This window comes from Trematomus bernacchii, unplaced genomic scaffold, assembly GCF_902827165.1.
Source record: "Trematomus bernacchii unplaced genomic scaffold, fTreBer1.1, whole genome shotgun sequence".
In the NCBI taxonomy this organism is placed as follows: domain Eukaryota; kingdom Metazoa; phylum Chordata; class Actinopteri; order Perciformes; family Nototheniidae; genus Trematomus; species Trematomus bernacchii.
The window spans coordinates 19,307,349-19,321,055 of record NW_022988050.1 but is presented as its reverse complement, the minus strand read 5'-3'; the positions used below and the strand labels follow the sequence as shown (position 1 = coordinate 19,321,055).

General features: G+C 39.6%; 1 protein-coding gene across 1 annotated transcript in view; it reads right to left on the bottom strand.

Moving 5' to 3' along the window:
- Positions 1-13,707, bottom strand: part of LOC117473849 (RNA binding protein fox-1 homolog 3-like) — a 191,617-nt gene that overhangs the window by 66,417 nt on the left and 111,493 nt on the right. The window contains exon 3 of the mRNA XM_034119777.1: positions 8,814-9,074. Coding sequence (XP_033975668.1) covers positions 8,814-9,074 — 261 coding nt within the window. The remainder of the gene's footprint in view (positions 1-8,813; positions 9,075-13,707) is intronic.

Sequence of the window (13,707 nt, the reverse complement as noted above, 5' to 3'; positions counted from 1 at the left end):
CAGTGTGAGCCATTAGGTCAAACACAAGTCCTTGTTTACAGGGGTGTTCACTGAATTTATGTCAGCAAGATTTATTACAGCCTTAACTATGGACTAACTGTCCAATGTAGATAAAATGCTGGCTTTATCCTGCTCTGCCTCCCTTGGGCTGGCAAAGAAAATGGCTGGCCACCTGTTATAATTAAGCTAGTACAGCTAATGCTGCAGGCCAGGGATGGATCGAGAACTGGAATATATTACTCATGTAGAAGTGCTGCTACTTTGATGTTAAAACAAAAAATACATTCATTTCTAAGCATGTTTACCTTGAGTATACAACTGATCAATTACAAACATTACCATATTGCTTAACCCTAACCCTAACATCACTAGCAATAACTAGAACAAATAACAAAAAATCCACTATTAATAAAAATAACTAGGCAATTTACTTTATAAACGTGCAACTTTAACGGCAGAATAAAGCATCACAGAGGCAATAAAAAGATGTTTAGACAATATAAACTCTGCAGCATCTCCCCAATCTGCTTTATATTCAACTTCTACTCATTTATTCTCAAAGAGTAATATAACGTGTCAACTAAACCTCTTTGGTCCCACTTCACTCCTCAATTTAAAAATGTTAGAGCTCAAAGAGGCTCTGCAGCCACATTAGGGGTTATCAAAAGCTGCAGCTAGCTCTTACACACCTAACTGAAGGTTTCTCTGTGGATTAAGAAGTTACTGCTAGATGTAAGTATTTTGGCCAGATCTAAATCTAGTTTAATTTTTACAAGTTTATCATTTATCAATCTCTTTTTACACTGCAACGATGTATTAAAACATGGCCTTCACATGTTGCATGGATATGTCTTCTAACGGAATGCTAATGTATCAGGGCATTTCATATGGCAGGACACAGCCATGGGTAAAGCAGTGACATCCTGTTCCTACTGTCACTCAAACAAAACACTGCTGTTGCTATCAATGCTATTGATTGTTAAACTAGGCCATTCACTTTATAAAGGCTGGCAGGGGATAAGCTTGTAAAAGTCGTACGCAGCAACATTTTGTTTCTGACAACCTATTCCCTACAATTTAATGAAAACGTTACCACTGTGCTAAGGTTATACCATTGAATAACATTGCATTCTTTATAGAACTGTGATTGGCTGAGTCGCACGCATATTTCTCTACTGTAAATGATCAAATTAATGTCTTTTATCTGTTACATCAATCCACAGAGGACAAATACTGCCTTAAGAATTAAGAAAATCTCTACCATCAAAGTATATCCCAATATCCTTCACCTTAAATTGTTTTGAGAAGTCAAGTAAAATGATTGTTAAACTGCTACTCATTGACTTGTAGTGTTTCTTCTTCAGATTTTTTTTTAACTGTACTGGAGCAATGTTTGCAGTGAGAAGCAAGCAGGAGAGAGAGCCCAAATAGTTGATGTACATAATTTATCACAGCAACATGGGGAAGTAGGGGTTGAAAATAGAAGGAATTAAAAAGAGAGATGGAGATGGAACGATGATGTCAGCTAAACCTTCCTGATCAATGAGAGAGCATTGAGAACACAAAGGGAGGGAGGGTGAGGCGCTAAGTGCTGATTGAAGAGAGAACGTTCCAAATAGAGGGATAGGAAGGTAAGGATAATGGCATTCCATCTCAAAAACACGCACAAAACTCACGATCCTCCTGCAGCACTACAGCTACACTTCCACATCCACTGAACAACTGTACTACTAATTACAACTTAATTAAAATGTTACTTTGACTTGTGTATGATTTAAACAACTTTTTCACATACATTTGATAGTTCTCACATCAAACTGAGTTAAAAACTCCATTACCATAAAACAAAATGAACATTAAAGTGGACCTACTGTATCATGCTATATTTGAATAATATATTGTAGGGCCATACCTATATAAGGTATATTTATACTTTTTCTTTTTCAAAATACCAAACAGATCATGCATTTTAGCCATGCCTCATTTCGCTCTATTTTGCTCTCCTTCACCCTGTCTTTGCATGCGCTGCAGCTGACCACGCCCCCCTGCAAAGGAGGGGGCCGAGTTACGAGCGTCGTGTTACCATGCTGTTACCATGCTGTTACCATGCCACGGCAACCTCTCATTCCCCTGATAGGTGGAGAGTTGGCCATATAGGCGGAGCTCCTCCGTCCTGACATCAGAGAAATGTTCAACCATATTCTACAAGTAATAAGCCATTAGTTGAGAGTTTTTCCTCAATAACCCTCTAATTAGTGCTTATTTGTTGCAAGTAAGGAAGTTGTTGTACATGAGTTTTGGTCTTAATATGCGCTGCTCAATATGGGCCTAATAAGGCAGTAGTACCACAAGAATAGTAATTCTCCCATAATAACACTTAACAAATATGATCTATTCTTATGTAACAATGTACTTGTAGAATATGGTCATGTAGAACAAGGCATTAATAAGTGTTTTATAATTACTAATAAAGAGCCAATATACTGCTAATATGCATGTTAATTAACAACTAGTTGATGGTTAATTTGTGTACCTTAATATAAAGTGTTACCGTTTTATGCTTTATGAACGGGGACAACAGAGAAACATATTCTTCATGACCAAAGTTGGAATTGAAATAAAAAAGGAAAGTGAAACTTATGCTCGTCACCCTCTCCCTCCGGTCCACATTAATACAAATGATCCCAATACGTATGATTGTATTAACTATGAAAAGATCTTAAAATCAATACAAATGTATTTATTGTAAACGTTAGTCCTTAACATCTATCACTGTGTATATCACCATTCAAACATCTTTTAAAAGTTGAACAAACCCCACACAGCTCAGTAAACACTGTGAAATGTTGACTTTATTTGATCATTTCAGTAAAAACTAACGTCCATATTTCTCTTTTTGATTATAATACTGATGAACGTTCAAAACAAAGCACTTTGGCAACTTACCACATATGTTTTAAAATGTTTAATAAGCACCGTAACTTTCATGATATCATTTCTCGTTCATAATCGGTTGTTTCCGTGAACGGCCGACTGTTGTGTGACGGCAAATGCTGCGGCCGCAAGGCATTGTGGGGCAGCATTTTCTCCTCTCCTTTCGGTTAGGGAGGTCCAGTGGTTCCTAGGCTAAAGGAGGTTATAAAGGAAGTTTGAAACCTCCTTTCCTTTCATTTAGAGAATTCGAACGGCACTTATCATGGCTGCCACTGAGGGACTTCCGGGTCATTTCACTCCGTTAGGAAGGTTCCTAAGCTAAATGGACTATTCGACTTCAGCCCAGAGCCCAGTCTGCTCTGATTGGTTAGCTGGCCGGCTGTTGTGATTGGTTAACCACTTAGACATGTCCTGCCCCTTAGCCTACCATGTCAAATATGTAGGATTGCTGGCTAATTGAAGTGTGAGTGTAATATAGTGATGTCATTTTGTACCAGAAGTAAAAAAAGGATACACACTACAGGAAAGGGAAAAACCCAAAAAGCATAATAGTGCCAGAAATAAGTATAATCCCATTTCAAATATAATGTGATTGTTGCAAACTAATTGTTTTCTTTTAAATTCTTTAATTATTATTATTATTATTTTGTCATATTATACCATACATAGTTTTTTCATATATCTATATTTCCTGTACATTTTATTCTATATTTTTCTTACCTAGTATCTTCTTTAACTGTGTTTATATGCAACATATACACCAAGGCAAATTCCTCCTAAATGTAAACCTACTTGGTTGTTTCCGATTTCTGAAAAGTTCCCCTAAGTCTCGTTAAGTGACTTCAGTCTACTATAAAACATACATGAATTTGCATTACAATGTTATTTACATGGTAAGTCCATTACACTGTATGCAACCTAATCCTGTTCAAATGAGCCAATGTGTCACAACAAATCCGTAAATATGTATTGATCCCTGTTCCACTGAAATCTCCCATTCAGTGTGTGTGTTAGCACATGAAGCTGTAGCCTTTCATTAAGCTTAGCAAGGTATGGAAGTGAGCGGCTTTAGTGCTGTAAGCCTTGTTCTTCCTCAGTCAAAGAGCTGAAATCCCTCTCTGTGCTTCTTTCTCTCCCACTGGTCCTCATGCCTCCACCATCCATGGAGTGTAAGCAGCCAGGCAGGAAGAAGAAATAATTACATGAACATTATCATACACAAGCAGCCAGAGCTTCCCCCACTGTCACCACGGAAACAGTGCGGAGCTGTACAGTATGTGTGTCTATTTGTGTGTGAGGAGGGAAGCTGTACAGAACTAATCTGCCCAACCATGCCTCCCTTATGCTACACGCACGCACACACACACACACACACACACACACACACACACACACACACACACACACACACACACACACACACACACACACACACACCACACACACACACACCACACACACACACACACACACACACACACACACACACACACACACACACACACACACACACACACACACACACACACACACACCCTAAACAGCGCGGAACACCTTTCCTAGATTACACGTTGGATATCCCAGATGTGTCGTTACTGTGTTTTTCTGTGAACATATGTGCATATAACTGTGTGTGTGTGTGTGTGTGTGTGTGACTAGCTGAGCTCAGCAGTGCCCCTTCCTGGGCCTATAATGGAAGCTATCAGATAGGATTGCTGCCAGATAGGTAGATTACACACGGTTAGACTGCTACAGAGCTTTCTCTCACCAGGGATTACACACACACACACACACACACACACACACACACACACACACACACACACACACACACACACACACACACACACACACACACACACACACACACACACACACACACACACACACACACACACACACACACACACACACACACACACACACACACACACACACACACACACACACACACACACACACAAAATGAGACCAAAAGTAAAGTGGGTGCCAATTGAACCCTTGTCTCATAGATGGTCTTCGGCATACAATGAATGACGTCCTCGACGACAGCTGTGCGGAACGCCACCATGTCAAAGGGCAACACAACTGGACAAGAGACAGTATGAACAGCACAAGCAGACAGATAAACTCTAGATCAAAACCACTCACACCATCATATATCACATGCATTGAAATCAAGATTTATATTACTGGATGCATGATGAAACCATTTTGTTATTTGTTATGTTATATTTTCTTCTTTCTCAATGGTAAATGGCCTGCCTTCATTTAGCGTTTTTCCAGTTGTTGCGACCCCTCAAAGCGCTTTGACATGAACTTGTCAGCAGTCACCATTCACACAGGGGCAGAGGCTGCCATACATGGGGCCATCTGCTCATTCATACACACTCACACACTGTTGGCCATCAGAAGCAATTTAGGTTTAAGTATATTGCTCAAAAACACAAAGACATGTTGACTGCAGGGGTTGAGGGTTGAATTTCCAGACGTCCAATTGGAGGACGACCATCTACCTCCTGAACCACAGTTAAAATATGATATATTACAAGTTTTAGACGTGAAACTTGCAACTATTTTGATCACAGATGTTAATGCAGTAGAGTAAAAAGTAAAGTGAACCACACCAGTAATGTACAGTTGCCGTACTACAATATTTAAATAAATGCAGTTTATACTTCCGAAGACAATAACATTGAAAAAGCTGATACTGTGGAGAACTTCAGGTCAAGATCTTTCCATAGAGGCTAATATTAGTGGTTGGTAAATAGTTTCAACCTGATATATTGGTTTGACAGCATACTGTATTTTTTACAGTAAATGTAGTAAGTGCCTTTAAGGCCGCAGTGAACGTGTATATGGTGTATTTTCCTTTATTCTGCAGTAACTATGTCTCTTGACAGTAACAGTTACAGCTTGTGACAAACTCTCCACAGTGACTGTAAAACACTCCCAGTAATGCTGACTGTACCGTGCCTTCTTCTCTCGCTGGACTCCCCCACACTGCCATCACTGTCTATACTCTCCCATGTCTTCCCAGCATGCTCCATTCTTATTGGCCCTGACAGCTTGAAGGCTCCTCAACAAGAGACAAGTAGTGGTGCAGTTAACTATAGTGTGGACATCCTTACCATTCCCTATGTGCATTCTGTGTGTGTGTGTGTGTGTGTGTGTGTGTGTGTGTGTGTGTGTGTGTGTGTGTGTGTGTGTGTGTGTGTGTGTGTGTGTGTTTGCAGCTCTTTGTTGGAAAGAAGCTTACAATTTGGTTGATATGTCACATGCAGCCACCAATGTGTCCCTGCTGTGTGTACAAGTATGTGCATGTTTACTTTGTGCATGCATTTCCGCATTTGCTTGATGTTAAAATAGAGATAATTTAAACTCTAGTCTAATTATCTCGATATTTTGGATCTCTTTTTCTATGTAGCATGTTTCCGCTTTATAAGAAAGCTGAGGGTGGGTTACATTACATTTTTTCTGTCAAGGAAATCGTAGCATTAAATGTATTTTCGAAATGTCCTAATATAATCTTCATGTAACATTTAGGAAAAATATGTTCTTAGCTTTTACATGAAATTGAAATGCTTTATAAAACTGCTGATACTGGTTCTATTTTGTTTGCCTGAGGGTGGCAGGATGTTGTAAAACGACTCTATTAAACAGTGACCAACAGGTGACCTAATTGTTTTATGGCAGATAGATGAAGTGATCTGCTTTTATGAGGAGCACCAGCAACAGGAATATGTTTTATGGCTTTGTTTGTACTACTGAATCAGGGTATATGCAGGAATCCTGAAGTCAAATGTAATCCCTTTTAAGACCTTTTTTAAGACCCTTTCCATACATTTTAAGACCTCATCGCCACTTGGAGTTTTAATCGGTTACCTTGGCGACACACTTTACCTCACATTTACTATATACAGTATTGATTGTCCTTCCTCCTTATCTTCCAACCATTTGGACGCAGACTTGCATTTCCCCATAACGATGTTGTTTAACAACCGGCGTAAACGGGCCTTCGCGCTATCAAGCAGTGAGCGTGCGATGTCCTGTTCAGATGACGTCAGATCCAACGGGATGCCATAAATAAACTACACAGAATCACACTACACACCTACGCAATGATTACATTCAGGCAGACTGTAGAATACAACCTCTATGGACAATTTATATACTTATTGAAAACAAGCTACAACATGTAATACCTTGGAAAATGCCCTTTAATACTTTTTAATAGCCTTAATTTTCGCTAAATTGATTTATCAACTTTTAATACTTTTTATGACCCCGCGGACACCCTGTGAATGAAGCTCAATGTCACTGTAGACTGCTCACTCTCTATGAGGGACGCCATGCACACAGAGTATAGAAAGATATTTTAATTTGTGCAATAGTCTCACCACTCGCTGGACAAAAACTATTCCCTTATAGGGAGTTTGCCACAGTGTGGTGCACATTATTATCTATTTAGATAAATATGCAGGATGGCGCTAACTGAAGGTGTTCAGTTAGCGGGGAGAAACTCCCTCTGGAGTGAACACAGGGATTTTAGCCTTTGCAGACCATTTACATGCATAAAAACCTATATAACACAATACAGGAAAGGGAAACCCCCCAAATCCTAATAGGGACCCTTTAATGAGCATGTAAGGCAGACTATATGGCACTACATCTAATTGTAAGGGTGCAATCAAAGGCACTGCATCGTGTGTTCACAACAATTAGTGCACTGAATTTTCTCTAATTAAAGGCATCAATATGTTTTCTCCCATAAAAGGGCACTATATTGGGAACTCCAACATTAACCATAAGTTTACTTTCTTTGAAGAATATCCTAGATACCTTTACCAAGTTCACTGTAATGGTAGAACACACTAAAGGGCACTTTATCATATTTTCTTTGCTGGCATGGAACCCTTAAGGGCCATTTATCATGTTTTATCTACAAGAAGGCCAACCTAAAAAAGTGTTTCCCAACGACATCGCATCGAAAGATTGGTTTGTGGGACCCTTCTGTATGGTCTGCATTGACCTGCTTAAGTGTCAAGTTGAAAACCAAAACAACTTTTATTACAGTTCAGGGAATATCCTTTTTTTGCAGTAACTATGTCTCTTGTAGTACACAGTGAGCTCCTAAGCCAGGTGTGTGTGCATGTTGTGTTCCACATTCAATGATGAGAGTGAGACTCAATGCTACATTGTTTTAATGGTTGTTTGTCTGAGTTGTCTTCCTTTTTACTGGAGCACATATGGAATATGACAGAGAAGCATGGGGATTGGGTAAAGTGCAGTGGACATTCAGAGGGTCACCGCCTACGGCATTTTCCGACCACTTAGCCAGTGATCCAGACCTGCTGGACCAAACACCCCAAGAGGAGATGGAAGAGAGTAGAAATGGTGGCATAGCTAACCTAGCTGGGACCAAAGGCTATTCCACTAACCGGCCCGTTCATGGACGATATCTGGTCAAAAGAAAATATGACCCAGGATTCTGTGGTTAGATCTTGGCATTGCGAATTATGTTGTTAAACTTCGCAGGAGTTAGTGTTGGACTCCAGTGAAATAAGAGGAGGTGGACTTTGTGTTTGAATCTATGATGCTTGGAGGGGAAAGGTCAAAGTTTTCCTGATGTAAATGTTTTAATGTTACTCTACTACTTCTTATGTTTTTGTCCTGTTCCGTTAAGCCATGTTTTTGTGGGTAACGTAATGGACTAATCTCTAACTCTATTTCATTGAGTTGTGTCCTTTATTCCAAAAGGGCACAATATTGTCCAACATGGAGGGTCCAAGGAAATCCTTTACATTGAATGGAAATACACCAAAAAACACTTCATTGCACATGTTTCATAAAGACGTTTGTATAAAGTGTGGACTCACCGTTACTGTGTTGGCTGTGAGGTTGGGGGTGTTGCTGTCGTTTCCCGGCTGTTCGCTCTGTGAGTGTGTCGGCGTGTACAGTGTCAGGGCGTGCTCGTTCACCGTGCTGGGTCCTGTGTAGTCTGCCGGGGGGTGGGGGTGGGCGTGGGCGTGGGGCGTGGCGTATTCAGCGGGGATCCCGTTCTGTGGTGGGGGGGGGTACTGGGCTGGGGGGAAGGGTTGGGCCATGGCTTCAGGGGGAGCTGGGGCCTCTTGGTTACCCTGCACAGATAGATGGAGGAAAACAAACCAGTGGGTTAGTAATGTTGGATATCTTCGAGACTAGTTTATTTATCTGAGTTGAGGTGCATACTGTATGGCCAAATCTACATGTATCTAGTCAATTACCAAAGCAGAATGTTGTTTCTACAGTTAGATAAATACTGGCTTTGATACTCATACAGTGAACCTCACAGTTTGATAGCGACCCGACGCACCCTTTTCAAGCCAACATGACACATAAAACTGTCCCTCAAAGTTTCTATTATAGATTTTCGATCTTAGTATAAATTAAACCTGTGTGTGCTTATCCACATACTGAAGTGAATAATGGCAGGTTTGGTTTCTGAAATGGCTTTCAATCAAAAGCAGGCAGAATTCTACTCCCAGTTGGTTTACCAATCCCATATTCATTCTATTGATAAAGATTGCATAAGGAACACAGGAAAACCTTCTTAAAAGAAGAAATAGTGTATTTTTTTTGTGTTTTTAGTTATTTTATGATCATTTTTAGTGTGACGAATTGATACATTTTTGTGATTGTTAGTCTTTACACTGTTCTAACATAGTTTACAAGTGTGTGTTTTACATTAATCAGGAAGGTAAAATAACCGTTGTCTCACTACAATATAAATAAAGTGTGTATTTGTGTATATGTTAATTGTCTGATTCCCTTTAGGTTTCCTTTTTCTACATTCAGGGACAACTAGACAGGCCTAAGTTACCAACATTAATGCTGATTTTAACCTTTCTCATTGACGACCAAAGCTTGCTAGTTGATGTTAACAGTTCCTTCATGTTGCTATATGAGACAGACAAAGCAGTGACACAAGAGTAAGGGAGACAAAGTGACTCTGTGTACCTTATCACTATCACTGAGTTAGAATAAATGTCAGGATTTCATAACTAAACCATGGCTGTTAAAAGACTGGGAGATGAAACAGGAAATCTTCAAACCACCAGTCTGTCCGTCAATAAGCTCCAAAAAAGATTATCAAATAAAAACACAGCATGTGATCATGTCTGAGGGAGAACGAGAGCACATCCTTTGTTCATGGCAAGAGAAAGAATATCGGCTTTATTTGTCTAACAGAAGTTTGATCACGATCATAAACCACCTCACCCACGCAGATATTTCTCTGTAGATCTTCCCCAAACACACAAACATTTACACAGCATAGAGAACGACAAACACAGAGACCAAAGGAAATTGATGCAAATGACATCCCATATAGAGATGAGATAGATCAATTAACTGATACTCCTTTGATGACAACCTCTGTTTTGAAAATCATGTTTCTAATAAGACTTGACATTTTTTCCTCCCATCTCCATTTTTCTCCATTTATTCCTGGCTTGCTTCAGTTGGTGTGATTCCTTTTCCCTCCCCTCTTGAGGTGAGTATCCTGCTCTTTCACCCCTGTCCTGGCTTCTAATTTACATGCCTGTCAAATAATCATCTCCTCTAAAAGATGATGATGAATCCATTTGGCACCCTGTTTTTTCCGCACTGCTCAAAATCTTGTTGAAAAGGCTTAAAAATGTGAAAAATCAATCACTGCAACTTTTTTGAGGCGGGATAAAGGTCTGACCTTAGCTGTTTCCAATAGTGCGATTGAAGTTGGCGATTCCTATGCATGGAGATTGATGGTGTTGGGCATAATAAAGCAGTTTGCCGATGACTGTAGCTACATCGTTCCTGGCTCACAGACGTCTCCGACTCCCCAGGCAGAGAGGCATTATGCTCAATTTAGAGTTTACTTAGGCTCACTTCACGTAAATGAAGAAAAATATAAATCTCCAGCAGCAAACGAGTCAAGTCATCAATAATGAAACAGGACCTTGTTGTGCTCGTTAGATTTGGAAACGATTAATGATTTTTAAAGGCTTTGTGATGTCCTAATAGTCGGAGTGAACACTTGATTCACCCACACAAATATACAGCTCTATTTAAGCTTTAGTGGCAATTTATACCTTTACTTATTTTATATTAAATATCCTTTATGTCAGTTCTGATTGTGCACATGTTTATGATCTAACCTCTTAGGCCTACTTTCTATAAAAAGTTAATTGCCATGCACCGTAGACTTAGAGCACTTTCTTACTTCTTCCTGTTTTTATCATTTTATTCTTATTTGTTAGTGTTATCAGAACCAACTGATATACATTGTGTTTACAAGTTCATTTACTTATTGAGATGATGACAAAGACATTGCTACAACACATTTATGGCGCATTTCCACTGCAGCGTGTAGCACGGTTTAAGCGTGCCGTGCCAAACCCGGCCCGTTTTATTTTGCTTTTCCACTAGGGGTAGTTCCGGCTCAGGGCTACTTTTTCACCTTTTTTCTGGCCCTCCAAAATCGAGGGTCTTACCGGGCCAACAACCGGGCTGAATATGCTAAACTAGTGACGTAAACACTCTCGACTGCTGAATGGTCAGAGAGAATCGCTGGCAAGGGGGCTACAACTACAACAAGATGAACATATTTGACCGTGATTTAATTGTAATACACGTTTCAAAATGATGCTGAAGTAACAACATACTGATACCGGTTAGTAAAAACCATGAATTAATGCTTTGACAAGTCTGCAGACAGACGGCAGGCGAAAAACCTTTTAAAATGCGTGCTTTCTGAATGGAGATCGGCTAAGCTAACGTTGTATATGCTCCGACCGTCCACACTCACAACAACGGCCTATACAGACATAAATAAAGCAGCGACTGTATTCGCCATGACACAGGCAGTCTGTGGTTTGTACTTGTTTCACTTTTGTCTAGTTTCTGAACAGATATGAGGAGCTGTGAGCTCTGAGGGCTAACAGCTAACGGCTGTTTTGTGGTTCGCATTGAAGATGACGTCACGGCTACGCCTACACTGCGTTACTATAGTTACTGTCCCGGCTACTAAACTGTAATGGAAACGCAGCATAAAGTGAGCCTGGCCTACCAAGGCCTAACTATACCGTACTAAGCCGTGCGAGGCCCTGCAGTGGAAATGCGCCATTAGTAGAGAAACTAAGGCCTGTTTAAAGTAAAAAATAAACCCATGTTTTTTCATGACTTTACTTTGTCTAAGTTGTGAAATGGATGGTTTGATTTTCCTCATAACCAAAAATAGTGAAAATGTAGGTTTCATCAAAGGGGATTGGATCTGACTTATTTGTAAAATATCTGTATACAAGCATCCATTTCAAAGACTTAAAATATGAAAGTGATTAAAAAAGACACAGTTTTTCTCTGTTACCTTAGGAAGTGGAATCTCAAGATCTAAAGCCTTTTTGGGGATTTGTTCCTCTATAAGTTTAGGCAATTCAAAGAACAGGTGCAATGTTAGTATTCTAAAGTTGAAAAATGAAATAAATAAGCAAACTAATGCAATATGTTTAAGATCAAACCAGAGCCAAAGCCATTACATCAATTGCTGTTCAACTAGTTTCTGTAACAAACCCTAACCCTAACAATACAGTATCCCATGTAGGCTTTCTTTCATTGTTTTTTACATAAATAATAAATTGTGTTCCAGCCTAGTTCAAATTATATTGTAACATAAATGAGAATACTCTACAACAGACACTGTTATTGTATATTTAATCCTTTGTAATTGTATATTTATAAAGGCATAAAACTATTCATTTGATCATGATTGTTCATATACGCTGAGCACTTTTAGTTCTAAAGGTAGACTTTTATATATCATACTTGACCTTTACAGTTGTATGACAAAGGGATGAGATCAAAGTCTATACAGCTTCATGAAGTGAGTACAGCACATTATCCTGCTTATTGCACCGCTATACTAAATAAACACAGGCCTTGACCCACAATATTGTTTTTAAATGATCGTATGGCCTCCACTTAGAAAAAGTTGCTCTTCCACTGCGTACCAACGGCTGAACTGCGGTGACAGAAACGTAACTTGAAATGTTAAAAAAAGGTTTTCTGTTACTGACCAAGTCTGTTCACATTTTATTTTCCATTAACCAGTCTTTTAACACTGCCAGAGCCCACACTGTGTTCCTTTTAGTGTTGACTTCCTGTCTGTCTTCTTCTGCTGTTCTGTTTAGTGTTTACTTCCTGTCTGTTAGTGTTTCATTCCTGCTGTTTTCTATGATGTCCAGCGCTCTTGCTTTTAACCTGACAACTAATGTTTGTTGTACACAGATGATATTAAATTGACCGGACTTCTTTCTGCGGATTGATATGACTGCACAAAGTCCCTTGATCAGAACCTCCTCTTTAGCAACGGTCTGCTAACGAAAATAGCTCACATCTGAAATGTCCAAAACTCAATAAATGTCATATTTTGAACTCTTTTTTCATTTCTGTCCCTTCTTCATGATGTTTGTTAAAGCCAGCTAAAAGCAGAAATACTAGATATTTGTTCAAATACAACCCCAATTTGACAAATGAAGTATATCTCATACTGTTGATCAAGGTTGTATTATAAAGGTTCAAACATCATTCTAAAGTTCCAGCAGCTCTCTTATTCCCCGTTATAACCCGGTGTAGCCCTGATTTCTCTTATTGTTCATCTCAGAGTGTGTGCAGGGTGGAGCTGTGGCCTGGGGCGAGTCTCGCTCCACTAAAACAAGGAGCCTCATCGATAGGCCTCCCTGCCTCGCAGCATCGATA